We start from the raw sequence: 25,718 nt of genomic DNA on the forward strand, positions 1-25,718 counted from the left end.
CTTGCTCCTCATGACAGTTCACCTGCTCCTTATGACAGTTCAGTTTCAGCTGTTCCAGATTCTACTCGTCTTCCACCGCAGCAACAACAACAACAAATTGTAAAATGCCAACACTGTGACCGAGTTGGCCATTTGAAAGATCACTGTTTTGATCTTCATCCATGTAAGCATTGTCATAAAACCAGCCATTCTTCACACAGATGCTTCAAAAACAAACGTCCTGCAAGAACAAAGATTCATCTTGGATGGATCGCTTCTTGGCAATGGGCATCAACAGCCAAGAAGATATTCCAAATGCATGTCAGAACTTGTTCTAGAGTATTGAACAGTCTTGCAGTTGAGTTTTCTCCATCTTCTCACCTTGTACCTGACAGGGGGGGAAATGATGGTCATCTACAAGCTTCAAAGTCACATCAAGCGAGCCTGAGCCACAACCTGCCACACCAGTTTCAGAGTTGTATCCAGAGACAAAGATGCCTGAACATGCCTTTAGTTGGAAATCTGGGACACTTCCTCTAGCAGAAGACTCCAGCTTCTTGCCAGTTTTGGAAGAGTTCCAGGAATTGTATTAAGCATTCCAGAGTTGTTGGTTATCCTTAAACCATCACAGGTTGAGACTTCCCTTTTCAGGTTGAAGTTTTACCTTTTATGCGGGGTGAGACCTCCCTTTTATGGTTGAAGATTTCCCTCTTTAAAACAATAGTATCACTTCCTCTAGCAGAAAACTTCAGTTTCTTGCCAGTTTTGGAAGAGTTCCGGGAACTGCACTAAGCGTTCTAGTGTTGGTGGTCATCCTTAAACCACCTCCCTTTATACCAACATTTCATAGAGCACATTCAGCCTAGTGCTGCCATGCATTCTTGCACATTTTGTATTACAGCTCTCTTCTTGGACTCATACATAACCCTTCGGATTAAGGGGGGGAATGTTGGACACCTAATCCTAAGTGGGTTAGTGTGGAAGTCGAATGGACAAAAGGAGTCCAAGAGACCTTGGGATCTGAAACCCAAGAGTCACAACATTGTATTATAAATGTATATCTCCTGTTAATAAAAAAATGAACTCACTGATTTATCTTTCCTATTCTATGTTTCCCATGTGTGTTTAACAGAAACATATTTTAATAAATTTAATTATAAAAAATTATATATATATATATAGATATATATATATATATATATATATATATATATATATATATATATATATATATAGACAATATTGATTAATCATATTTCTTAACTTTTGCTGGCATTCAACGATAAAATATTTTATTAGTTGTTTTATTTTTGTGATGAAATCTTTGTCTTTGTGATTTTTTTTGTTTAATTAAGCTATATTTAAGCTAAGACATAAGTGAAAGTTCTAGATCCCTACAAATTAAGAAGACATTTCCTGTGGAATAATTATATTCATGCGAAACTTCAGGGATAGACAAGGGGATTTCAGACTGTAACTTGAGCTAGGTTTGGAGTTGGCACTAGGGTTTTGACTTAGGGTACCATGGCGGGACGCGCACGGGGAGTGTTGCTCCCTCCTACAGTCAGGTAGTTACAAAGGGAAGTAAGGACGCGAGAAAGAAGCATTTCTAAAAACCTCTGGAGAAGGTATCAGGGCAAGAAGCAAGGGAACATTGGGAAGAAACGGACTTTAGGACCAGGAAGGGGATCAACATAAACAAGTAAGGAAAAGGAGAATGGAGGCAATAGTGAAAAACCTACTTCCATAAGGCAAATGTGGTCTGCAAAGCCAAGTTGAGCAGTATTCCACAGGTCATATTGAGCAATCCAACGCTACAAGTGCATAGAGATCATATGACAGAACATGCGATCATATGCAAATTCATGGGGTTATGGCTGACGGAGAGGGCGTTACATTTCTAGATAAGGAGCCATTAGAAGACAAAGGGGAAAATACATCTACATCTGGGTTCTAAGGACTTCTTCATAGTGGTGTTCACAAGCCTACAGAACAAAGATAGAGTGTTCGAAGGGGGGCCATATTTCTATGCTGCGACAGGACTCTACATGCGGCCTTGGATGATTAACTTTGTCCCAGAACATGAAACATTCACATCGGTACCTGTATGGATTAGACTATACTCCCTTCCTCTAGATTATTGGCTACCAAAATCTCTCAAAACAATAGGCAACAAGCTGGGGCATTTTCTAAAGATCTCAGAGGCAACTCTGAAAGGAATATATACCTCCTTCGCTCGAATATGTGTGGAAATGGACTTATCTAGAGCCCTTCCGGAAGCGATAATTTTAGAAGTGTATGATGAAGAATGGGTGTAAAATGTGGACTATGAGCACATCCCATTTAGGTGTCGCAAATGCCATGAACATGGGCATCTATTCAGATACTGCCCAACAAACAATATGGAAGGTAATGGGAAAACTACTATGGATAGAAATCACGAGGGTTTCACCAAGGTTAGCGGCAAAGGGAAAGGGGGTAAACATCCAAAAAGAAGATAAATGAGGAAAAACATATAATACACAATAGTTTCAAGATCCTAGAGGAAGAAGAGGGGAACAAGGATATAGTCCAGGACATGGAGAACATAATCAAGGAGCAGGAAAAGGCAGCTGACATGGAGGATATCATAGTAAACAACCAGCAAAAGGATGATCTACCAAGCTGTATGGAGATCATTAGGGACCATGAGATGATTCCGAGTGAAGAGGGAACAGAGGACCATGAACTACAGGAGATTTTAGATAGGGAAAATCTAGATCTAGAGAAATTTCCGAAACAGGGGAGGATCATAGGAGTGGACTCCCTACCAAAAGAGGATTATGATAGAGTACAACAACTATTTCTATGGAGATCACAATCGAAGGGAGCTGGAGTCAAAATAAATCATGAAAGCCAGGAGCCCAGTGGGGTCAAAATGATGGAGAAGTTACAGGCACAATCTGCAAAGAACTTAGGTAGGAAAAGAGGAAGAAAAAGACAAAATGAATTGTTGAATGAATTTGGAAAACTATTGATCAGCTCAGGTAAGATGAAAGATGTCACCTGTTATTCCTTTACTAACCTTTCTTAATGAAGCTCACAACTTGGAATATTAGAGGCATATGAAATAGAAGGAAACAAAGAAATCTCAGTAACAGAATGAAAGAAGAAAAACCAAATATGGTTTCTATTTAGGAGACGAAATGTTCGATGGATAAGATAAGAGAAATTCATAATAAGTGGCTAATCAAGTATCAGTATCTAGAGGTTAAGGAAAATAACTCGGCGTGGGGGGATTCTCACACTGTGGGATCCATAGAAATTTGGAATCCTGGATGCCGAAGCATCCAGGAACTATCTTTCTTTGTTTTGTCAACCTGTAGGGGATAAGGAGATATACATGATCACAAATGTTTATGGACCTCAAAAGCAAGTAGACAAACTCAAGCTTCTCATCTCCCTGGAGGATCTAAGAGCAAGACATCCCAATATGCCCTGGATCGTTGCAGGAGATTTCAATATGATAAGATCTCTTTCAGAGAAAAAAGGAGGTATTAGACAGCTAGGCAGAGACTCCATGGCCTTCCATAACTTCATTATGAACATGGGGCTAGTGGCCACTGAAACAATAAATGGAACCTTCACATGGAGCAACAAGAGGGGAGGAGCTTCTCAAGTTGCCTCCAAACTTGATAGATTTATTATTTCAAAGGACCTCCTTCTCACAGGCCCTACTATTACAGCTTCCATTATGCCCTTTGGAGGATCAGACCACTAGCCTGTATAGTTGGAAGCCATCTTTATGGGCACACTGAGAAACAGACCTTTCAGGTTTGAAAATGCCTGGCTCTCTCACCCTAAATTCACCAGTAACATTGATAAATGGTGGAGAGAGGATTTGAACATTCAAGGCACTAAAATTTTCATGCTCCAATAGAAACTTAAACATATCAAATCCAGTCTTAAAGTTTGGAACAAAAAGGAATTTGGCGATATCTTCAAAGCCAAAAGAGAAGCTGAGCAGAAGTTCCAGGAGATTAATCAGATCAATATCACAGATGGCTTCATCGAGGAGCGGAAAAAGCTAACTGACTCTTTGCAGGATCTATCCTCCAGTGGCTCCTTTGCAATGTTCAGAAAGTGTTGTACAAGGACTGATTCCATATCATTGTGAGAGACAAGCTCAATCCCTTAAGAATCTTTGATCTTTGTGATTTTTTTGTGTGCCCTATGAGCCATGATGGATTTATGAAAGCATCTCTCATCTCGAAGGAGCAAACAGGCTATGTGGAAGGAAGACGAATCCTCAACAATATCATCCAAGCTCATGAGGTGGTACACTCTCTCAAAAGCAAAAAACAAGCTAGTATGATCATTCAATTGGACCTAGTGAAAGCCTATGACAAGCTAAGTTGGTCTTACATAAGAGAAATTCTAAGAGCCTATGGCTTTGACCAAAATTGGATAAGATGGGTTATGGCACTAGTCACCCTAACCAGTTTTTCCATACTGCTTAATGGAGCTCCATCAAGAACCTTCACACACACTAGAGGACTCAGACAGGGAGATCCGCTCTCACCTTTCCTCTTCGTTCTCATGATGGAAGGGCTAGGTAGAGTGATCAAAAGGGAAAATGTTGAAGGACGAATCCAGGGTATCAAACTCACCTTGGATGGAGCGGCAAACACTCATCAACAATTTTTGGATGATACAATGTTGCAGGGAATACCCACAGTTAGGGAAGCTAGAGCAATCAAAAGCATCTTAATTGACTTTGCTATGGCAGCAGGCACAGAGGTAAACCTCAACAAGTCCAAAGTATTTTTCTTTAACACTAATATTGCTATTCAGAGAAACATTACTAGAATTCTTGGGTTTCAAAGGGAACAACTACCTTCCAAATATCTTGGCATACCTCTTACGGACAAACATCTAAGCAAGAAAGTGTGGGAGCAAATATTAAATCAACTTCAGGACAAGGTCAGAAAATGGACATGAAGGTCACTAAATTTGGCAGGGCACCTTGTGCTTACATAGGCGGTCTTGCAGGCCATTCCCATTTTCATGTTCTTAGCTCTTCATGCTCCTCAAGGCATTAAGCACAGATAAGGAACATACAAAGGGATTTTCTGTGGGGCAGAGGAGAAGATAAAAGGAAGTGGGCTTTAGTAGCCTAGGACAAGATATGCAAGCCTAAAAGCCATGGTGACTTGGGGCTTCATGATCCTGAGACCCTCAGTAGAGTTTGGGAAGCCAAACTTTGGTGGAGATGGATCAAGGAGTTGACTGCTCCCTACGCTAAGCTTTGGAAACAAAAATAGGCCAAGTATTGGCAGGAGAAGGATCACATCAGAATGTCAAGGAAAAACAGGGGCTCCCATATTTGGAACCTTGCCTGGGAAAATAAAAGCATTGTTCAGCAACATTGTTTCTGGGAAATCCGAGCATGGAACATAGCTCAATTTTGGGAGGACAACTGGCAATAGGAACCCAACCTTTATAAGGATGAATTAGCAGCTCTCAAGAGTGACACAGATAACAAAGGTCTACTTTTGGTAAAAGACTTCTCAGACCAGGAAAGGAATAATGGAGAATGGAGGAATTGGAAGGATCTAGGACACAGTGATGAGAGTCCTCTGAAGGCCTAGGCAAACGCTCTCACCTAGGATCTAGAGCATAGAAGGATTCTAGTTTCCTCCTCACCTGACCAATTAAGATGGGGAAAGAACACCGAAGGTAACTTTAACCTCAAAGAGGCTAAACAGGAAGTTACATGATTTAGCTATCTAAATCCTGATCAAGTCTGGAAGAAACTATGGCAGAGCCCACACTGGATGAAAATAAAATTATTCATCTGGCTAGTGCATCAAAGGAAGATCTTAACTTGGGAGAATCTCCTAAATAAAGGCTTCATTGTTCCTTCCAAATGTTACCTTTGTGTCTCACATGAGGAGAAGATGCTACATCTTCTTAACCTCTGCCCTTTCACATCCAACGTGTGGGACGGGGTGGCCTCAATCTTTAGACAAACTGATAGGGACAGACTCAGCGTATCCAACACTTTGAAGAACTGGAGGAAGAACTTCTCAGGGAATGATACTATTAATAAAGCCTGGATTTTTATTCTAGGCTTTGTTATCTGGAATTTTTGGAAAGAGTGCAACAGTCGAATCTTCAAAAACAAAAAAAGTAAGTCCCAACACATAATCAACCAAATTCTAAGGCAGCTCAAAGACATAGTAAGAAGCTTGTTGAGGACACTTCCTAAGGATCCTCCTCTGCCCCAAGAGGCGAGTATTATACTTCATTTATGTCTCCAGTCCATAAGCCCACAGGGAATAATTAAGGGAGTGAGCCAAATAAATACAGATCTTAACATTTGGCAGCCTCCTCCTTATGGTTACTTAAAGGTTAGTATAGATGGAGCATCTAAGGGCAACCCAAGATTAGTTGGCTTTGGGGGTGCCATAAGAGATGATCAGGGTAAAATAAAGAAGATCTTCGATGGCCACTTGGGGAAGGCCACTAATAACATGGTAGAGCTCCTAGCACTAGAGTAATGCTTGGAAATCCTGGTGGATTCAAATTCACATAATGTTATCATTGAAGCAGATTCAGAATTGATTATTAGAGCGACCAAGAAAATATGCAATGTAACTTCTCTAGATAAAGTGTCGAAGCATTGGAAGCTTTTGCAGGTCTTTCACCGTATCTACTCCCACTTGCAAACCCGAAAAACTGTTAGATTTTTCCATGTGAAAAGGAAAGCTAACATCTTAGCGGATCGTTTGGTGAACGAAGGAGTCACTAATAGGGACAGGGATTCTTGGTATGCTTATGATTTGCTACCTGCAGGCAAACTGTGGGAAGATTCTCTCTGTCAGGTGAACAAATATATGGAGCTAGGAGACAGGCGGGAGGATGGAGAACGCTAAATCATCTCCCCTTTTTGGTTATGGATGCAATACAAAGCTATGTTTTCTATCGGTTGGGTGGTGAAAGGACTGACTCGGGAAGTACCATACATTTGGTCGTCCATTTTCATATCGCTTAGATGGTGTTTGACAGAGAATCTGGGAGGAAGGCTCAAGAACTGCCCGCTGGACTGGATTCACGGTTATCACTTGGCGAAAGAGTGCGCATGCTGTTTTGCAAGACAATCGATTCAAAAACCACAAGTGGTATATCGAGTGGGGTCCAAGTGGTATCTGGTTTTTTGAGGTTGGCCCCCGATTCCACTCTTCGCGTGACACATAACGGTGAGGAAGCAAGAGAAAATCGTCCTCATCGGGTGGTTAATCCTTGCACTACTGGTCCACCCGATATCTACGAAGACCATCGGATCCAAGTCGGGTGATCAACGGTGGAGATCTGTTCATGTTAGTTGGTTTCATGTTTCGGACCTGAAAAAGTTTAGAGAGCTAGCCTAAAGTTTTCTTCGAGTCTGTAAGAAAGGTTTAAGTGTGGTTAGATGTTGGCATTCTTGTGGACACTCGATGGGTCACTTGTAGCATTTTTGTGGGCCTCGGTTCTGTTGACCAGTCTTCCAAGGAGTCCAAGGTTTCATTTGGTGCACGACAGTATGATAAGATGGTCTATTGCTTGCTTTTCGTCCAAAGTGTTTGGCTGGATCTCCCCGGTTTTCTTGTTCAGGCTTCTCATGGTTTTGGATGCATGGTTCGGGTTTTTGCTGGCCCTACTGTCTGTTGAACTCTCACAGAACGGGTGCGACTTTATGTAAATTACGTATTATTGGTTAGATTAATAAAAGGTCCTACTCTTACTTGGTAAAAAAGTTAAGCTAAGCCAAGTACTAGCTACTAGTTTCTTATTCCTTTAAATTTTAGAAAATAAAAATTATAATAATGAAAAGTTAGATCATATAATATATACTAGCTATAAATAAATTAAAGTCATACTAAAAAATAATAAAATTTAATTTTTAATGTTAATCTCATGTAATTGAAACTAAATTTCTCCATATCAATTTGAACCAAATACTATTAATGAAATAAAATTATAGAGTTTGATTACAACCGATGACATAAGTTACTCACCAAAAAACATCATTCTAACAAGTACTTTTTCACTTTCATATCTATTTTTTAATCAACTTTTTAATTCATCACCTCCAAACCTGTCAGTAATCTGAACTCAATTTACCTGTATCTAAACTAAAAAACAGAGATTAACTACTAAGTAACACTTATTTACTATTATACTAATTTAAATTTAACTTTTTTTAATAATAAATATAAATTAAATAATAAAAAAATATTTAAACTTTTAACAGATGATATATTTTCATATTTTCCTACTACAGTTTTAACAGATGATATATATTCTCACTACCAATTCGTTTATTAAATATTTATTAAATTTACATATTGAAATAAATTATTATTTAAAAACAAAACTAGACTAATTTACATGCAACTTATGTAAAAAAAACATAAAAAAATCATTAATACATATACTCGTGAAGGGGCATCCTGGGAAGCATCTCGTCTTCACATATATCCTGCTCGTCATTGCGACACGTAGACGTAACTGCAATTATTTGTGTATCCGTGTAATTGTTAATTATGTCTTCTTTGAAATAAATACTGATGGTGCCCACAAGGTGCGTTTGGAATTAAATGCCGCAGTCTAAACAGACGGCTGTTTGCCCTGAAATTTATTGAAATTTTGGCCAGATTTTAATAAATTTTCCCAACTATTTTGGTAAATCCGGGTTACTCTTATCAAATTTTAAAATCTTAAAATTTTTGGGTATTTTAGAGATTTTTGATAATAAGATTTTGAAATTTTCAGTCTACAAAATTTTCTGAAATGTTTTACACAGTCCAACCACTTTTAACTTTCGGGCAATTCCTAAGCCTCGCTATCCTTCTTCTTTTTAAATTGATAAGGAATCCACGCAAGCATCGACGGCGACCAGAATTGCCATAAAAATGGCAGCTATAATCTCAACAGATATTTATTCAAAACTGACGCCACGGAATAGATACGACAAGCAACATCTAACTGCCCACCGACAAAAATCATATATTACAGACAAAGATGGTATGATCAGAGGACCGTTTCTGTCTCTGTCTGAAACCTACTCTGTTCAACCTTTAGCCACGTATGCAATTATCTCACCCCATGAATTGTAACACTGAGCTTCATATAGCAATGGACAGAAATAAAATATACTAGCGTTAAAAAGGTAGAAGATCCCAGCTGAGCTACAGATATGTTCTGAAATATTGTATGCAGAGCCAGAGCTAGTATATTGCTATCTGGTGCTTTCATGGCTAGTACCATTCTTGATTCCACTCAGAATAATGATGAATACGATTATATGAAGGGCGTCAAACATCTGGCGGACTCCGGAGCATTGAATTCAGTGCCGATTAAATATGTGTTCCCACAGCATAGCCGGCCGTCGGCAGCAGAAATCGCAGAAGGAGAAAGCATACCAATCATAGATGTGTCTGGCCTGGATAAAACCCCAGCGGAACGACAGGAGGCAATCAGGAATCTTGGTCAGGCGTGTCGAGATTGGGGTTTCTTTCAGGTAATAAACGTTAATTGTCTCTCTGCTAATCGAAATTAATCTCAACTTTTAATGCAAATATGGATAGAAAAAAATAGATGCGACCCTCTTCAGAGAATGAATTGAAATGAAATCAAGTTATATTAATACAGCAAAATTCTTATACCAGATATTAATACAATCAATTTATATTTTAGGTCGTTGCTATAATAAAAGCACCCAATTGTGAGACGCTTCTCTGTAACAATTAACTCGTCACATTTACAATGTTTCCATTAAGTTTAGGTAAAGAAACTATTTTCTTATTTCACTGCTTATTTGGATTATAATTTTTTCATTTACATCAATCCAAAAGTCATGAACCCTATTGAAATTATAATTTTAGAGTAATAAAACTTTCGATTCAAAAGTATAACAAGTTTAGCTGTTAGATAGAGGGCAAATTACTCATTGAAAATAAAACTGAAACCTAAACAATTTTACCAGAGAATTTAGGGCAACTTTTGGTAAGAGCTTTAGCGTTTTGCTAATCATTTAGTGCGGTGGGAAAAGGAAATACCAGGAACATCTTTACAAGAAAATATTGGAACAAGTTTTGGTAAGAGTTTTTGTGTTTTGGTAACTTTTTAGTGTGTTGGAAAAATCGGAAAAATAAGTACCAAGAATATCTCTGTATCTTGGTGTTATTATTGATACTAGGAATATCTCTCTGTATCTTAGTGTTATTATTGATACCAGGAATATCTCTATGTTTTAGTGTCATTATTAGTCTTTGTCATTGTTTTTGGCAATGACATGAGACTATAGTAATCAATTAGCGATGTTAAATTGATTAATTCACCTGTTTTTAGTCTTCCCCATTAAGTAAATGAAAAGCTTTCAACCCATATAGTTTCCCCTCTCTTATTTGGCTTCTTCCCAAGGGAGGAAAAGCTATATATTATATTTAGGGATTTTGAAACTGTTTGAAACTAATATTAGCATTAAAGAAAGCAATAAATGTTAATTCACGAAGGGTTAATTTGCGAAGGGTAAATGTTTTCATTTGATAACGAAACTTATGCTTTATTTCAAAAATCACCTCATCTGTAGAAGCCTTCTGTCTTGTAGGTGCCATACACGCGTGCTACCAGGTGCTCCGCCGAAGGCTTCTGTCTTGTAGGTGCCATACACTGTGTTGTAGGTGCCATACACTATAACAGTTGTCTATCCCTGAGCCCTCTATCCCTATTCCCTGTTGTCCCTGAGCGCTCTATCCCTATCCCTATGCCAGAAACAAACAAGAAAAAGAACACTTCGATACTTTGCATTAAGAAGAATTCTTCCGAGACAAACAAGGTGGAATAGCAAGTTATTCCAAGAAAACTTAAGGGTGGAACCAGAGAACTTACAGGAGGGACAACTTATAGGAGGAACCAAAAGATCTTTGTTGGACGACCTGCCCACTAAAACTCTCTGAACATAGCTGCAACAAAAATACGATAAAGTGAGTGATTATCGTGACAACACAATTTGTTTGCATTGCTTCTATTTACCTGTCCCCTCTATCTTTGCTTTTGTTACATTTATTTTTGGAATACCTGTCCCCTCTATTTTTGCTTTTGTTACATTTATTTTTCGGATCCACATTTACTAGCAGATAGTTGAGTTACAATTCTAAATACGATAAAGTGAGTGACAATACATTTTGTTTGCATTGCTTCTATTTACCTGTCCCCTCTATCTTTGCTTTTGTTACATTTATTTTTCCGATCCACAGTTACTAGCTAATAGTTGAGTTACACTTTGAAATTCGAAAAGCCATATTGACTTGGACTAAATAGTTGAGTTACAATTTGAAATTCGAAAAGCCATATTGACTTGGACTAAATAATTATGAGAGATTACAATATTGAAAAAATATAATTCCAGGCATACAATACATGAAGCCCAGTTTTTAAACAAATATCCTTTTCGAAATATAATTTTGAATATAGTGCAGAAAATTATTTTCTGTTTTTTTCAACTTCAACTCTTTTTTCAATCTAGTGCAGAAAATCATTTTATGATTGTTTTTCAACTCCAATTCTTTTTTTTAGAGTTTTCTTTTTTCAATCGAGTGCAGAAAATGATTTTCAGTTTTTTTCCAACTCCTCATTTACCATTAAATATAATGTTTTGTATAAACTAAAAATTCAAAAGCTCCTCATTTACGAGTAAATAATGTTCTGTAAAATCAAAAAATTAAAAATCTCCGCATTTACCAGTGAATAATGTTCATTTACTGGTAAATAATGTTCTGTACAAACTAAAAATTCTTACGAGTAAATAAAAGTTCTTACCAGTGAATAATGTTCTGTAACGGGAAAAATGCAAAGAAAACGGAACTATAAGGAAAACGCCGTTTTGTAGGGTCATTTTTGTTTTTCAATATATGAAGAAACGAATGGTTTTTTGACACAGTTTTCAGAAAAACGTTTGTTCTGATTTGTTCCAATTGGACGTTGAGTAGAATAAAAAAAAGGGCAAAAGTTGGTTTACGTTGCTCTGTTTTGTTTGTAAGGTTGGTTTCATTGTAACGTTGAGTCTAATTTTAAAAAATGAAGGTTGGTTTTGTGGATAGTTTTTAGAGGCGGTTTCATGGTCTGCTTTATTTAGTGTAAAATTTCTTTAGCAACATTGTTTATTTAGGGAATTTGTTTGTTAAAATTATATCATTGGGATGTGTTAGCTTTAATGTTTTAAATATTTTTTCTTAATTTTTGTGTTGGTTTTATCTAAACGTGTATTTAGTATAGAATTTCTTATATAATTTTATTGTATTTAATATTTAAAAATTGTCTCTTTATACAAAACTATCAATTTAAATACACACTATTATAAAATATATTATTTTTATTATTATAAAGATTAATTACTATTATAATTATAAAAATTAATTACTATTATAATGGATTAACGATAAAGTTTTGAAAGTTTGATGGTATTTTTTTTTAGGTTTTGTCTAGTTGTAGCATTTCTGGTTTTCAAACCTTCCGCTTTTTCTATGCAAAATGTCAGTGGAGGGAGCAACACTTCTTCCTATAGCAAGATAGTTGAAGGTAGTAGTAGTTCTAAACAACCCTCTACTTTTGGCTCAATTCCCTAATCCCAATGGAGCTCAATTCAATCTTCACCATCCTATTACCCAACTAGGGAAACTACATCCTAGTAGTTGCTTACCAAATACTACAATATAGCCCAAATTTGAGGTCCGCTCAAATAATATAGGAGAATATACACATGATATGCCAAATCATGTACTCATCAGGAAATTTCTAGAGATATGGCCTTCAGAAAAATCCCTCTCACTAGGTCCAAATCAAGTGGAAATGGAAAGGTGAAATCAAGCTTGAATTCAATGCCAAAGGTTTCTTCACTATTAAAAGATCAAACATGGGTATTTGCCAATGACCTATGTAAGCAACACAAGCCTTGTTTCTCACTATGAATGTTCAAGAATGGTCTATGTGAGCACATTATTAGAGAATGCGGATGATGTATGTTTTGTTTTATGTTTTTCACATTTTTCTTGTTTTTTCTCTCTCCTCGTTTCTTGAATGTGAAACCTCTAAACTTCGTTTCTGGTCTCGTTGTCGTTTCTCGTTTCGTTTCCCGTTTCTCGTTTCTGGTAACATAGACTAAAAGTTCAAAAAGTTCAAAAATTCAAAAGCTATAGGTGTAAGTTGCCACCTGTTTTTCGAATAAAGATTCCGCAATAACCCATTAATTGAGTCCAAGCACTGATCATCTACAATTTGGCATTGTATCTCTTTGTCACTGTCTCTGAATTTGCAAAGCGTTTCTGCATTTCCATCTTCCAAATTGGTTGTTTTAGCCCTTCTCGCGTGTGGAGGTACATATTGTGTAATTCTAGAACTGCTGGAATCAGATGAAGCTGGGCAGGAACTGCTTCCAAATTGGCCTGAATCATTGCATGTAATCCCATGCAATTTCACCCATGATTTTTATATCTCCTTGAGCTCCGCGTTACTCTATTTTTCAGACTTGAGCTGCTGGAACTCAGTCACAAACTACTACTTTACTGTCTCTATGGTAAACAAGCTAAAAACGAAAAAGATCAAATCTTGGTTCATGCGTGAGAGCCCTTGATCTTAATCCTCAAAAGTGTCAAAGGCTGGACTCAACGTAGAGGCACCAGTTATCTGTTCGGCCGGAGTGGACCAAAAGCATCTGGACTGTTGTATTCTTCAGCTGGGTTGTTGTATTCTCCAGCTGAACTGCTGGATTCTCCAGATTTTATGCTTGAATTTTCTGGAGTGCTTCTCTGGCATTTGAATTTTCTGGAGTGCTTCTCTGGCATTTTCCGTGGACGAAAGGTCACATTGTATTGTATTGGGCCCATGGGAATAACAATGGAGTTGTTGTTTCAGGCATTGATATCGTATTGTGTATTACAACTATCAATGGTGGAGCAGTGCAATGACACGGCTCATGCATGTTCGCCATATGTATAGACTTACGACTCAGCGACCATCTTCTAAAACTTTTGATAGGATTTTCACTCACACGATACTTAACTCATGGGCCTCCTGCATGCATGCGTAGGGCGTTGGTTCTCCACTTCATAGTTTCTCTCTCCACAGAACCAAAAAGTGACACGTCAACGTCAAAGAGGTTGGATCCACATAGATTTTCTGTAGTAACTGTGAAGGTTCTCTCGGTAGGGACTAGTTGCCCCGCAGCCATCAGCCATCTTATTAAGCATATAAGTGTTAAAAATATTGTGTTATTTCTGAATTATTTTTAATAATTTTAAAATTACTGTAAATTGCTGTTAAAAACTAATACATATCAATCTATTTACGATAACCATTAATCCCACTTCTTCACCCCTGTGAGCATCACCCGATGCAATGAGTGCTAAGTGAACTATTCAAAAAATCATGAGAAATTAGTCACTTTATGACTACCTCTCATGGAAATGGTCATACTTTGAATGACTTACTTAACGCAGTTGAATCCCAAAAATGATATCTAATATAATGCACTGCGAAAATCCCCCATACTTAAATTCAAAAAGAGTCAAGGGATCTCTACCTGAATGGTTCATGAGGCACAATACTTGCTAAGGTTTTGCAAATGGGGTAGCAAGCTAAGTGGGCTTGATTGAGGGGAAAAACTCCACAGTTAAGCGCGCTTGAGCCAGAGGAGTTCTGGGATGGGTGACCTCCTGGGAAGTCCTGGTTACCGGGTGCAAGCCCCGGAAGTGATGATTGATGCTATGTGATTCGTTCTCCACATTTCACTAGTTTCAATCCCACTTCTTCACCCCTGTGAGCATCACCCGATGCAATGAGTGCTAAGTGAACTATTCAAAAAATCATGAGAAATTAGTCACTTTACGACTACCTCTCATGGAAATGGTCATACTTTGAATGACTTACTTAACGCAGTTGAATCCCAAAAATGATATCTAATATAATGCACTGCGAAAATCCCCCATACTTAAATTCAAAAAGAGTCAAGGGATCTCTACCTGAATGGTTCATGAGGCACAATACTTGCTAAGGTTTTGCAAATGGGGTAGCAAGCTAAGTGGGCTTGATTGAGGGGAAAAACTCCACAGTTAAGCGCGCTTGAGCCAGAGGAGTTCTGGGATGGGTGACCTCCTGGGAAGTCCTGGTTACCGGGTGCAAGCCCCGGAAGTGATGATTGATGCTATGTGATTCGTTCTCCACATTTCACTAGTTTCAATCCCACTTCTTCACCCCTGTGAGCATCACCCGATGCAATGAGTGCTAAGTGAACTATTCAAAAAATCATGAGAAATTAGTCACTTTACGACTACCTCTCATGGAAATGGTCATACTTTGAATGACTTACTTAACGCAGTTGAATCCCAAAAATGATATCTAATATAATGCACTGCGAAAATCCCCCATACTTAAATTCAAAAAGAGTCAAGGGATCTCTACCTGAATGGTTCATGAGGCACAATACTTGCTAAGGTTTTGCAAATGGGGTAGCAAGCTAAGTGGGCTTGATTGAGGGGAAAAACTCCACAGTTAAGCGCGCTTGAGCCAGAGGAGTTCTGGGATGGGTGACCTCCTGGGAAGTCCTGGTTACCGGGTGCAAGCCCCGGAAGTGATGATTGATGCTATGTGATTCGTTCTCCACATTTCACTAGTTTCAATCCCACTTCTTCACCCCTGTGAGCATCACCCGATGCAATGAGTGCTAAGTGAACTATTCAAAAAATCATGAGAAATTAGTCACTTTACGACTACCTCTCATGGAAATGGTCATACTTTGAATGACTTACTTAACGCAGTTGAATCCCAAAAATGATATCTAATATAATGCACTGCGAAAATCCCCCATACTTAAATTCAAAAAGAGTCAAGGGATCTCTACCTGAATGGTTCATGAGGCACAATACTTGCTAAGGTTTTGCAAATGGGGTAGCAAGCTAAGTGGGCTTGATTGAGGGGAAAAACTCCACAGTTAAGCGCGCTTGAGCCAGAGGAGTTCTGGGATGGGTGACCTCCTGGGAAGTCCTGGTTACCGGGTGCAAGCCCCGGAAGTGATGATTGATGCTATGTGATTCGTTCTCCACATTTCACTAGTTTCAATCCCACTTCTTCACCCCTGTGAGCATCACCCGATGCAATGAGTGCTAAGTGAACTATTCAAAAAATCATGAGAAATTAGTCACTTTACGACTACCTCTCATGGAAATGGTCATACTTTGAATGACTTACTTAACGCAGTTGAATCCCAAAAATGATATCTAATATAATGCACTGCGAAAATCCCCCATACTTAAATTCAAAAAGAGTCAAGGGATCTCTACCTGAATGGTTCATGAGGCACAATACTTGCTAAGGTTTTGCAAATGGGGTAGCAAGCTAAGTGGGCTTGATTGAGGGGAAAAACTCCACAGTTAAGCGCGCTTGAGCCAGAGGAGTTCTGGGATGGGTGACCTCCTGGGAAGTCCTGGTTACCGGGTGCAAGCCCCGGAAGTGATGATTGATGCTATGTGATTCGTTCTCCACATTTCACTAGTTTCAATCCCACTTCTTCACCCCTGTGAGCATCACCCGATGCAATGAGTGCTAAGTGAACTATTCAAAAAATCATGAGAAATTAGTCACTTTACGACTACCTCTCATGGAAATGGTCATACTTTGAATGACTTACTTAACGCAGTTGAATCCCAAAAATGATATCTAATATAATGCACTGCGAAAATCCCCCATACTTAAATTCAAAAAGAGTCAAGGGATCTCTACCTGAATGGTTCATGAGGCACAATACTTGCTAAGGTTTTGCAAATGGGGTAGCAAGCTAAGTGGGCTTGATTGAGGGGAAAAACTCCACAGTTAAGCGCGCTTGAGCCAGAGGAGTTCTGGGATGGGTGACCTCCTGGGAAGTCCTGGTTACCGGGTGCAAGCCCCGGAAGTGATGATTGATGCTATGTGATTCGTTCTCCACATTTCACTAGTTTCAATCCCACTTCTTCACCCCTGTGAGCATCACCCGATGCAATGAGTGCTAAGTGAACTATTCAAAAAATCATGAGAAATTAGTCACTTTACGACTACCTCTCATGGAAATGGTCATACTTTGAATGACTTACTTAACGCAGTTGAATCCCAAAAATGATATCTAATATAATGCACTGCGAAAATCCCCCATACTTAAATTCAAAAAGAGTCAAGGGATCTCTACCTGAATGGTTCATGAGGCACAATACTTGCTAAGGTTTTGCAAATGGGGTAGCAAGCTAAGTGGGCTTGATTGAGGGGAAAAACTCCACAGTTAAGCGCGCTTGAGCCAGAGGAGTTCTGGGATGGGTGACCTCCTGGGAAGTCCTGGTTACCGGGTGCAAGCCCCGGAAGTGATGATTGATGCTATGTGATTCGTTCTCCACATTTCACTAGTTTCAATCCCACTTCTTCACCCCTGTGAGCATCACCCGATGCAATGAGTGCTAAGTGAACTATTCAAAAAATCATGAGAAATTAGTCACTTTACGACTACCTCTCATGGAAATGGTCATACTTTGAATGACTTACTTAACGCAGTTGAATCCCAAAAATGATATCTAATATAATGCACTGCGAAAATCCCCCATACTTAAATTCAAAAAGAGTCAAGGGATCTCTACCTGAATGGTTCATGAGGCACAATACTTGCTAAGGTTTTGCAAATGGGGTAGCAAGCTAAGTGGGCTTGATTGAGGGGAAAAACTCCACAGTTAAGCGCGCTTGAGCCAGAGGAGTTCTGGGATGGGTGACCTCCTGGGAAGTCCTGGTTACGGGTGCAAGCCCCGGAAGTGATGATTGATGCTATGTGATTCGTTCTCCACATTTCACTAGTTTCAATCCCACTTCTTCACCCCTGTGAGCATCACCCGATGCAATGAGTGCTAAGTGAACTATTCAAAAAATCATGAGAAATTAGTCACTTTACGACTACCTCTCATGGAAATGGTCATACTTTGAATGACTTACTTAACGCAGTTGAATCCCAAAAATGATATCTAAATTAATATACTTATTTTATAACATATATTTCTTACAAATTAATGAAAAAATAAATTATTATTATTATTATTATAAAAAATATATATTATTTAAATATTATAAATTATATTTCTTAGAAATTAATGAAAAAATAAATTATTATTATTATTATTATAAAAAATATATATTATTTAAATATTATAAATTAGAAAAAATCATATAACAATAATTATAATCATGTAGGTTTCTATATTTGATTATGAAATATTTTAATTTATAAATAAGTATGGTTACAATATTATGAATTACTATTATGATTTATCAATGTTATACGTTTCAAAAGAAAAATAATTTTTATATTTAAATTAAAAATAAAAAAAATATAACTAATTTTGAAATAAATATTAACCCGCTATTCATTTGCTCTTAAAAAACTATTTCATAAATATTTAGTATAAATAAATTCCTACCATCTTAATTATTGAGAATTAAATTAAATTTTTCTGAAACCTATTTAATAAAATGTAAACATATCTCAACTCGATACCATACTAGCTATTCAAAATTTCAGACATAACTCATTTTTTATTATTCTTGCATTTATCATCAATGTGAGCTTTAAGAGACTCAATAATTGGACTGTAGAATACACATCACCATTATACACAACACAGACAGACATGAATTCTCTAGCCCCTCCTCATTTATCCTTTGGATTATTTTCTGTAGGGAAGGCATGCTAATAAGTTTTCTTGGGAGCAGGTAGTTAATCATGGCATCCCAGAATCTCTGATTTCCAGTATGTTAGATGCAGCATATCAATTCTTCTCCCTCTCGTCAGAAGAGAAGATGAAATATGAGACCAAAGATGTGTTGAATCCGGTCAGATATGGCACAAGCTTCAACGCTAAAGTGGATCAAATTTTCAATTGGAGAGATTATTTGAAGCATTATTCTTATCCTGAACTGCACACACCCGACAATCCCCCAATTTACAGGTATGTTTTCAATCCAGCATTGGATTTATTTCATTAATTTTCAACAAGCCGAGCACTTGAGATAATCACGTTTATGGACGCAGAGACGTTGCGGGACAATATTTCAAAGAAACAAGGAAGTTGGCTCTGAGATTGATGGGAGCAATATCTGAAAGCTTGGGACTGGATTCAGATTACATACAAACGGTCTTCAAAGACGGTTTTCAACTCGGTGTGCTAAATTTGTACCCACCGTGTCCAGAGCCAGACCAAACCATGGGCATGGCACCCCATTCTGACCACGGGGGTCTCAATATTTTACTGCAAAACGACGTGGGGGGTCTGCAAGTGCGGCATGAGGGACATTGGGTGGCCGTTCAGCCCACTCACAACACCTTCATTGTGAACGTTGGTGACCATCTGGAGGTGAGTACCATTTGTTGTCTTTTTAAGATTTGTACAATGATGGGTACCTCACATTATTAATTTGAACGTTAAATTCATGCCCATTGCCTAGAACTATTTTAGAAAGGTTTTGTGACCTGTCCCTTGGATCTTAGAATATTTTTGCAATCAATTATTGTAATAAAAATTGCTCAATTTGATGAGCTATTTTGTTTAAAATTTTGACCAACAGATTATAAGCAACGGGAGGTACAAGAGCGTGGAGCACAGAGCACTGGTCAACGCGGAGACTACAAGAATTTCAATTGCAGCACCAAATGGGCCTTCCATGGATGCTTTAGTATTTCCTGCTCCTCAGCTAATAGATGAAATTCATCCACCATTGTATAAATCCATGTTGTATGGAGAATATTTGAGAAATCAGCAAAGTGCAGGACTGAGAGGGAAAGGACCTTTAGAATCCCTCAAGATAGCGAGGGATGAGACAAGATGAAAAACGCATTAATCAGCTTATACATTGTATACTGTATATTTTGTCTTACCTTCCAGTCTAGAGTGGGCTTAGAATATTATTCCCACTAGAAGCCTTATTGTAGCACATCTTATCTCACTTCGTTAAATTGCTAATGTATATTTAAATGCTGGAAGGAAATATTGAATTAAATGTTACATGTAACATGTAATATTGCTTTAGCATTAATCGACATCATATTGCTTTAGCATTAATCGACATCTTGATTGTTGTCCTTCGGAGGGATAGGCATTGTATCCCATCATTGTTTATTAGTGTATTTATTCTGTTTATGATATCAAGTCTATTAACACTTAACATATAATTCAAGTCTATTAACTCTTTCTTTTCAAAAAACTGAATTTAAATTTATATTAAAAAATGTACTATACATGATGAAGTCTTCTGATTTCAACTGATAGCTAGATTTCATTGGGCAAAAACCTAAAATCCTTCATTAAACTGCTCAGTAGTCAACTTAATCCCATCTTCTTTTATAACTGTAGTGAGAAGCTATATAAGCATTGGCTCAACAACATTCAAGTAGCTAACAAACTTGTGGTATGGACGTTCAGGGGATAAATTTAAGGGGAAAAGAAAATTACAAGATAAGTTTGAAGATAAAGTATGAAAATTGAATTGCAAGGGAAGTTAAAAATATATTCGAATCCTCGTTCCGCAAGCTTTTCTACATTCTTTTCTGGGATTATGAAACAATGGACATCGGAAGCTCACTTGACTATTACTTCAACTGAATACGTTAATTGGGGGTATCAATTTTTTTTACACCTTGAAGATAAGGTATGAAAATTGAATTGCAAGGGTAGTGAAAAATATATTCGAATCCTTTATTTCGCAAGCTTTTCCACATTAATCCAATAATCTTTTCTGGGATTATGAAACAATGGACAACGTAAGCTCAGTTGACTATTACTTAAGTGGATACGTTAATTGTGGGTATTGAAGTTTTTTTTTTTACACGTTATCCATCACATCCTAGGAATCTATCTTCTATTGCCAGCCATCACATCTCTCAGGAGGATAAGGATGGCCTCGTCATTACCGTAAAGGCATAGCCTGTAGAATGAAATCATATGGAAATCATTCAGCTTAGCTTGTGAACGTCACGATACTAAGAAGAGAGATAATTAATTTGAGGGTGGTCAATTGGCTTAGTTTTAATCCCAGATCTAGGTGTACACTCGTCAGAGGCCTTATGACACATTAGGATCTGTCCTCATTTTTTATACTCGGTGGCCAATATGCATCACAGGTCTCATTCAATTCAGTTCAGTAATGGATGCACGGTGGTATTCTGAACATTCTCTTTAGATCTGGCAAAATATTTTCCTTACAGTCGCAATCCCGGTCTAGCCAAATCGATGGCTCCATCATTTCCTCCAATATTCTCTCCTGTTCAAAAAGAGGTTGGGAGGGGGAAATGCGAGTAAACTCAAAATGAGCAAGCTCCATCACAACAAGCGAGCAAGAATGGTTCGAGAACGTGGTAGAGTAAGACACAGTGGCAGAGGGCAAGGGCACCAACCTCTCCCTCGTTGGCATGGCCCAGAGGAGTTGTTTGACCAAGACATTTTCCCCACATTCGTTGTTTGGTTGCTGCTATAGAGGTGGAGAAGCACAGATATCTAGGCAACCGGCAATGGGAAATTAGAAACCTTCCAGCCCTGGAATATGGAAGAAGCTAATAAAGGAGCCACACAAATAATGGTGGAGGTCAATGTCAATCTAAACAATACACTCCTTTCTCTGTGAAATATCTCAAGATCAACTGGCATTGAATTTCCTCCCCTCCCACGAACTCTAGCGTCCACCAACTCTAGGAAGAGATAAGTGGCTATGGATTCCTCTCACAAGAGAGCCAATCTTCCCAACCTCCACTATCTATGACTCAAGAAAATAATGAGGGACCTAAAGACTATCGCAGTGCCTCAACCTGTAACAGCCTAGAGCCTAAGGATGTCAGTCAGACATTTACCAAAGGCGAATCCTATCTGCAAGGGGAAACTTCATACATAGTTGCGATTGAATCGGAGCGCCCTCCCTGGCTACTAGAAATATATGATGATCCATTCACATATTTGGACATACTGGATAAATATAAAAAGTACAAAGCCAAGCACCACCAGGCTCAAAAGTGTCCAGTGCAAAGCATGGGGCATAACTATGTCTAGCTTCACACAGATCGAGCATCTTGACCTCCTCTACGACAGGCTTATTATTCTTCTATCTGCTCCTAGTTTCCATAGCTAATTCATATTTTTTAGTCAATTTAGAAGTTATCATATCAATATTGCCTTTCTTTTAATTGCTTCAAATTGTTACTTTTAATTGCTTCAAATTGTTATATGAATTTTCTAGGGGTCAAATGGTTTCCTTAATTCATATTTTTTAGTCAATTTAGAAGTTATCATATCAATATTGCCTTTGTTTTAATTGCTTCAAATTGTTATATGAATTTTCAGGGGGTCAAATAGTTTCCTTTTCATGGGAAGATGGTTCCTCTCAAGTTTTCTTCAGATTAGAATATGTATTTTGTATACATTTCCTCTTCTAATACAAGAGTTACCACTTCTTTCAGATTAGAATATGTATTTTGTATACATTTCCTCTTCTAATACAAGAGTTACCACTTCATCTCAACTTGTAATTTAGGTAAATCAATTTTGGTAATACTTTTTACAATTTTGGTAATACTAAAATTGGTTTAGTTTTAAATAGATTTTGTTAATGATTTTTAAAAAGTTTATCTTTCTTTAAAAGAAGAAAATATGTATTATATCTTTCTTATGAATATGTACTCTAGAATGGGTTTCTTATTGTTTTGTTTTATTATTTATTTATTTCAATAAAATATAACAAATATAAGGAAACAAATATGAAGAAATAGGAAGAATTAGGAATACAAAGGTTAAGAAATTTTACAAGAGGGAAATTTATTAAGTTGTACAATTACCCTATGTTAGATTTAGAGTACAAATGGTATTCTTATATAACTATACATGACCATAGTAGTTGTGTTAAGCTTAGTTGTTTTATTTATTTCTTATATAACTATACATGACCATAGTAGTTGTGTTAAGCTTAGTTGTTTTATTCCAACTAAATGCATACTTGTTCATCTCTAACTTTACTCCAACATACATCTCTTAACTAGTACTTGTGATTTCAATATTCATTCTTTAACTATATTTTAAGTGGTGCATTTTTCATCTCCAATGCCCTTTCCCTTGGTTGCTCTTTGTCTCTATCTTTAGTGTGTTGTGATCTTTGGACTTTATACATTCTTCATCCATGATAATGTTCCATTTTTATCTTATACCTACAAAAAAAATACTTTCACTCCCCCTACATCATGACTAATCATCATGAAGGTAACATATGATAAACCTATTCTAATCATATGTGAAAAAACACAAGATATTAGTATCTTGTTCTACATTAAAAAACCAAGCATATCGCCATAAAGTATCATTTTTGTAGAGAACAAATGACTGATATATTCAACAAAGGAACAAGTTGTTGCTATATTCATCAAGCCTCTTTCCCAAGGAAAAATTGAGTATTTAAGGTAGAAATTGGGAGTAATGTCTCACTCTTTTGTGCATTAGTTTTGTTCACACGAAAATAGGGTAGTTGTCTAAATACAAGAATGGTTTTAATGATTCAAGCCAAGAAAAGAGATCAAATTGAGAGGATATTTTTCATATAAACAAGAGTCGTAAAGTTCAAGGGGACTAGAACGCAAATCCAAGGATAGTGATGTGGTAATATATCATTATTATTAGTTGTTTTTAGTTAAAGAGGGAGAATAATGGGAATCCTATTATATCCTTTCAGTGGGAGCACAAGCCAAGAGAAAGAACTCAGACCCTTTTCCATTAATGTCAAAGGGGGAGAGTTCATAAACATTGGGGACATTGAAGATGGACAGTGTACATACAATAACAATTTCTTCAGCCTGATAGTGGGAGTGTTTCCATCAATGACCAGCAATGTTTGGTGGTGTTGCCATCAATGCCAAAGGGCGAGATTATTGAGCATGTTTGCAATTGTTTTCATTGATTTCAGGTGTTGAGTTCAGGGGGAGCTTGTTGTGGTGGCATACATGATGCTTATGGTGTTAGTGTCATTTAGTTCTTGGCTACGTAGACAATCTTAGATGTATTTTTTTTTGCAAACACATTATTCAAAAGGAAACACCATGTCCTTAGTTGAATATGTCTCTCCAAACAAATGAAAAGAAAATTAATTTTGAAGTGGTGTAATTCAAGTAAGGTTCCAGTTGATCATGGTTCTAGTGTGGGCCCTCCATTGGATTGACACCAAAATTGAAAGGTGAAAACATAAAGGTTGCAAGGGGTGAGGAAGAGGAAGAAGGGTGGTAAACCTTTGGTCACAAGGGGCCAACAGGTAGTGCCGAAGTGCTTATCAGACTCAACAATCGAAATTGGTCTCGAAACAATGGAATGGGGAATGAGTAGTTAGTGGTGGCTAACAAGCTTTGAGTAGTTAGTGGTGGCCAACAAGTTTTCCGGCATAGACCCTAGTCACAATATGCCTAGCCTTAGCACCAAAGTGCTTATCAGACCGTTAGGGTAAAATTTTTGCTATAGACAGTCCACTAAGTAGCGAGTGATTGAGTGACAAGTTGCACATCATTTCTTTCCATGTGGCACACAAGTGGAGTATAGGTAGAAACCATGTGGCATGGTGATCTGGCGATGGAGGCCTCAACTTCTCAAGGGAATTTTAAAAAAGGTTTTTTTTCCTACAGTTAGATTCAAAGGCCAAATAAAGATGGTGCACAATTGGAGTACATATGGAAAACATATCGCATGTTGATGTGGCCTTCAGACCCTTGGGTTCTCAGGGGATTTTGCAAAAACACTGTTGTTACAACACCAAGATCTTAAGGTTGATACAAGTGGAAATGACAACATGGAAATAGAAGTTGGCATGATATATGGCTATAACATGGGAAGGTGATGACATGGCACTCTGTGTTCATGCCACATAGTAAGAAAATTTGGCGTTTTTGAGTGGTCATGCAGACATTGTTTAGGTGACACATTGTACTGATGTGGAAGATGATATGGCCAACATTTGGATTCATGCTAGGAAGGAGGTTTGGAAAGGTCAAGTAGTGTTAATGTAATTCTGATTATTTCATGTTTTTATACAAGTCCCATGAAAAATATACCATTCAACCATCCAGTAGTGTAGAGGTGCAAGAAACGTAGAAAATGTTTGGGGAATGGATCCCCAGATCAAGATTTAAGCATCTAGTGGTAAGGTAGTCCATCCAGACATCTGACTAGGAAATGTGTAATGTTGAAATAGGCTCCTCTAATCTACATCACGCGACATCAAATGGGGGCAACATATGAAAAATATAGGACCCCACTCCCCCCTTCATTAAATATTGAACAAGAAGGGGTCCCAAAGTGGCTTCAATGCCATTGGCTGATGGCTGGCCAGTTTAACTCTGCATATGACAAAAAATAGAGCATGCTTCCCCTCTCATTAAAGTTCAGTTGGGGGGGTGGGGGGGAAGGGGTGTTGGGGGGTTAAAACGAAGTTTTGTTCATTGATCTAAATTTAAGTGGTTAGTGCACCCATGGAAGGTATTCAACAATTAATGAATTTTTATAGGGATAAGCAGCCTTAGGGTCTAAGCTCATGGTTTTTGATAGGTGACAACCTTTGGTAATTAAATTACCTAGGGTTGTAACATTATCTTGTTCAATTGTTCAAACCATTACACCATTGCACCATAAAATATAAATACACAT

General features: G+C 37.7%; 1 protein-coding gene across 2 annotated transcripts; it reads left to right on the forward strand.

Annotated features, from left to right (window-relative positions):
- The first annotated feature begins 9,111 nt into the window (after positions 1–9,111).
- On the forward strand, positions 9,112–20,124 carry LOC149234588 (2-oxoglutarate-dependent dioxygenase 19-like). Of its 2 annotated transcripts, none has more exons than XM_089371874.1 (4): positions 9,112–9,523; positions 18,742–19,010; positions 19,094–19,415; positions 19,627–20,124. In XM_089371874.1, the coding sequence occupies exons 1-4, from the start codon at positions 9,257–9,259 to the stop codon at positions 19,885–19,887; spliced, it is 1,119 nt and encodes a 372-aa protein (XP_089228000.1). In that variant the 5' UTR covers positions 9,112–9,256; the 3' UTR covers positions 19,888–20,124. The 2 variants fall into 2 exon arrangements, with proteins under 2 accessions (XP_089228000.1, XP_089228001.1); XM_089371875.1 differs by having other exon boundaries at positions 9,122–9,523; positions 18,775–19,010.
- The last annotated feature ends 5,594 nt before the right edge of the window (positions 20,125–25,718 follow it).

Source organism: Pinus tabuliformis, chromosome 8 (assembly GCF_031772625.1).
Source record: "Pinus tabuliformis cultivar Carrire ecotype Pingquan chromosome 8, CPIR1, whole genome shotgun sequence".
NCBI lineage: Eukaryota > Viridiplantae > Streptophyta > Pinopsida > Pinales > Pinaceae > Pinus > Pinus tabuliformis.

What these genes read in the sequence shown, in the direction of transcription:
- LOC149234588 (XM_089371874.1), top strand. Translation starts at nt 9,257, where the DNA reads ATGGCTAGTACCATTCTTGATTCCACTCAGAATAATGATGAATACGAT. An exon ending in GAGATTGGGGTTTCTTTCAG is followed by an intron (nt 9,524 to 18,741) that starts GTAATAAACGTT and finishes TATTTTCTGTAG; the next exon opens with GGAAGGCATGCTAATAAGTT. An exon ending in ACGTTGGTGACCATCTGGAG is followed by an intron (nt 19,416 to 19,626) that starts GTGAGTACCATT and finishes TTTGACCAACAG; the next exon opens with ATTATAAGCAACGGGAGGTA.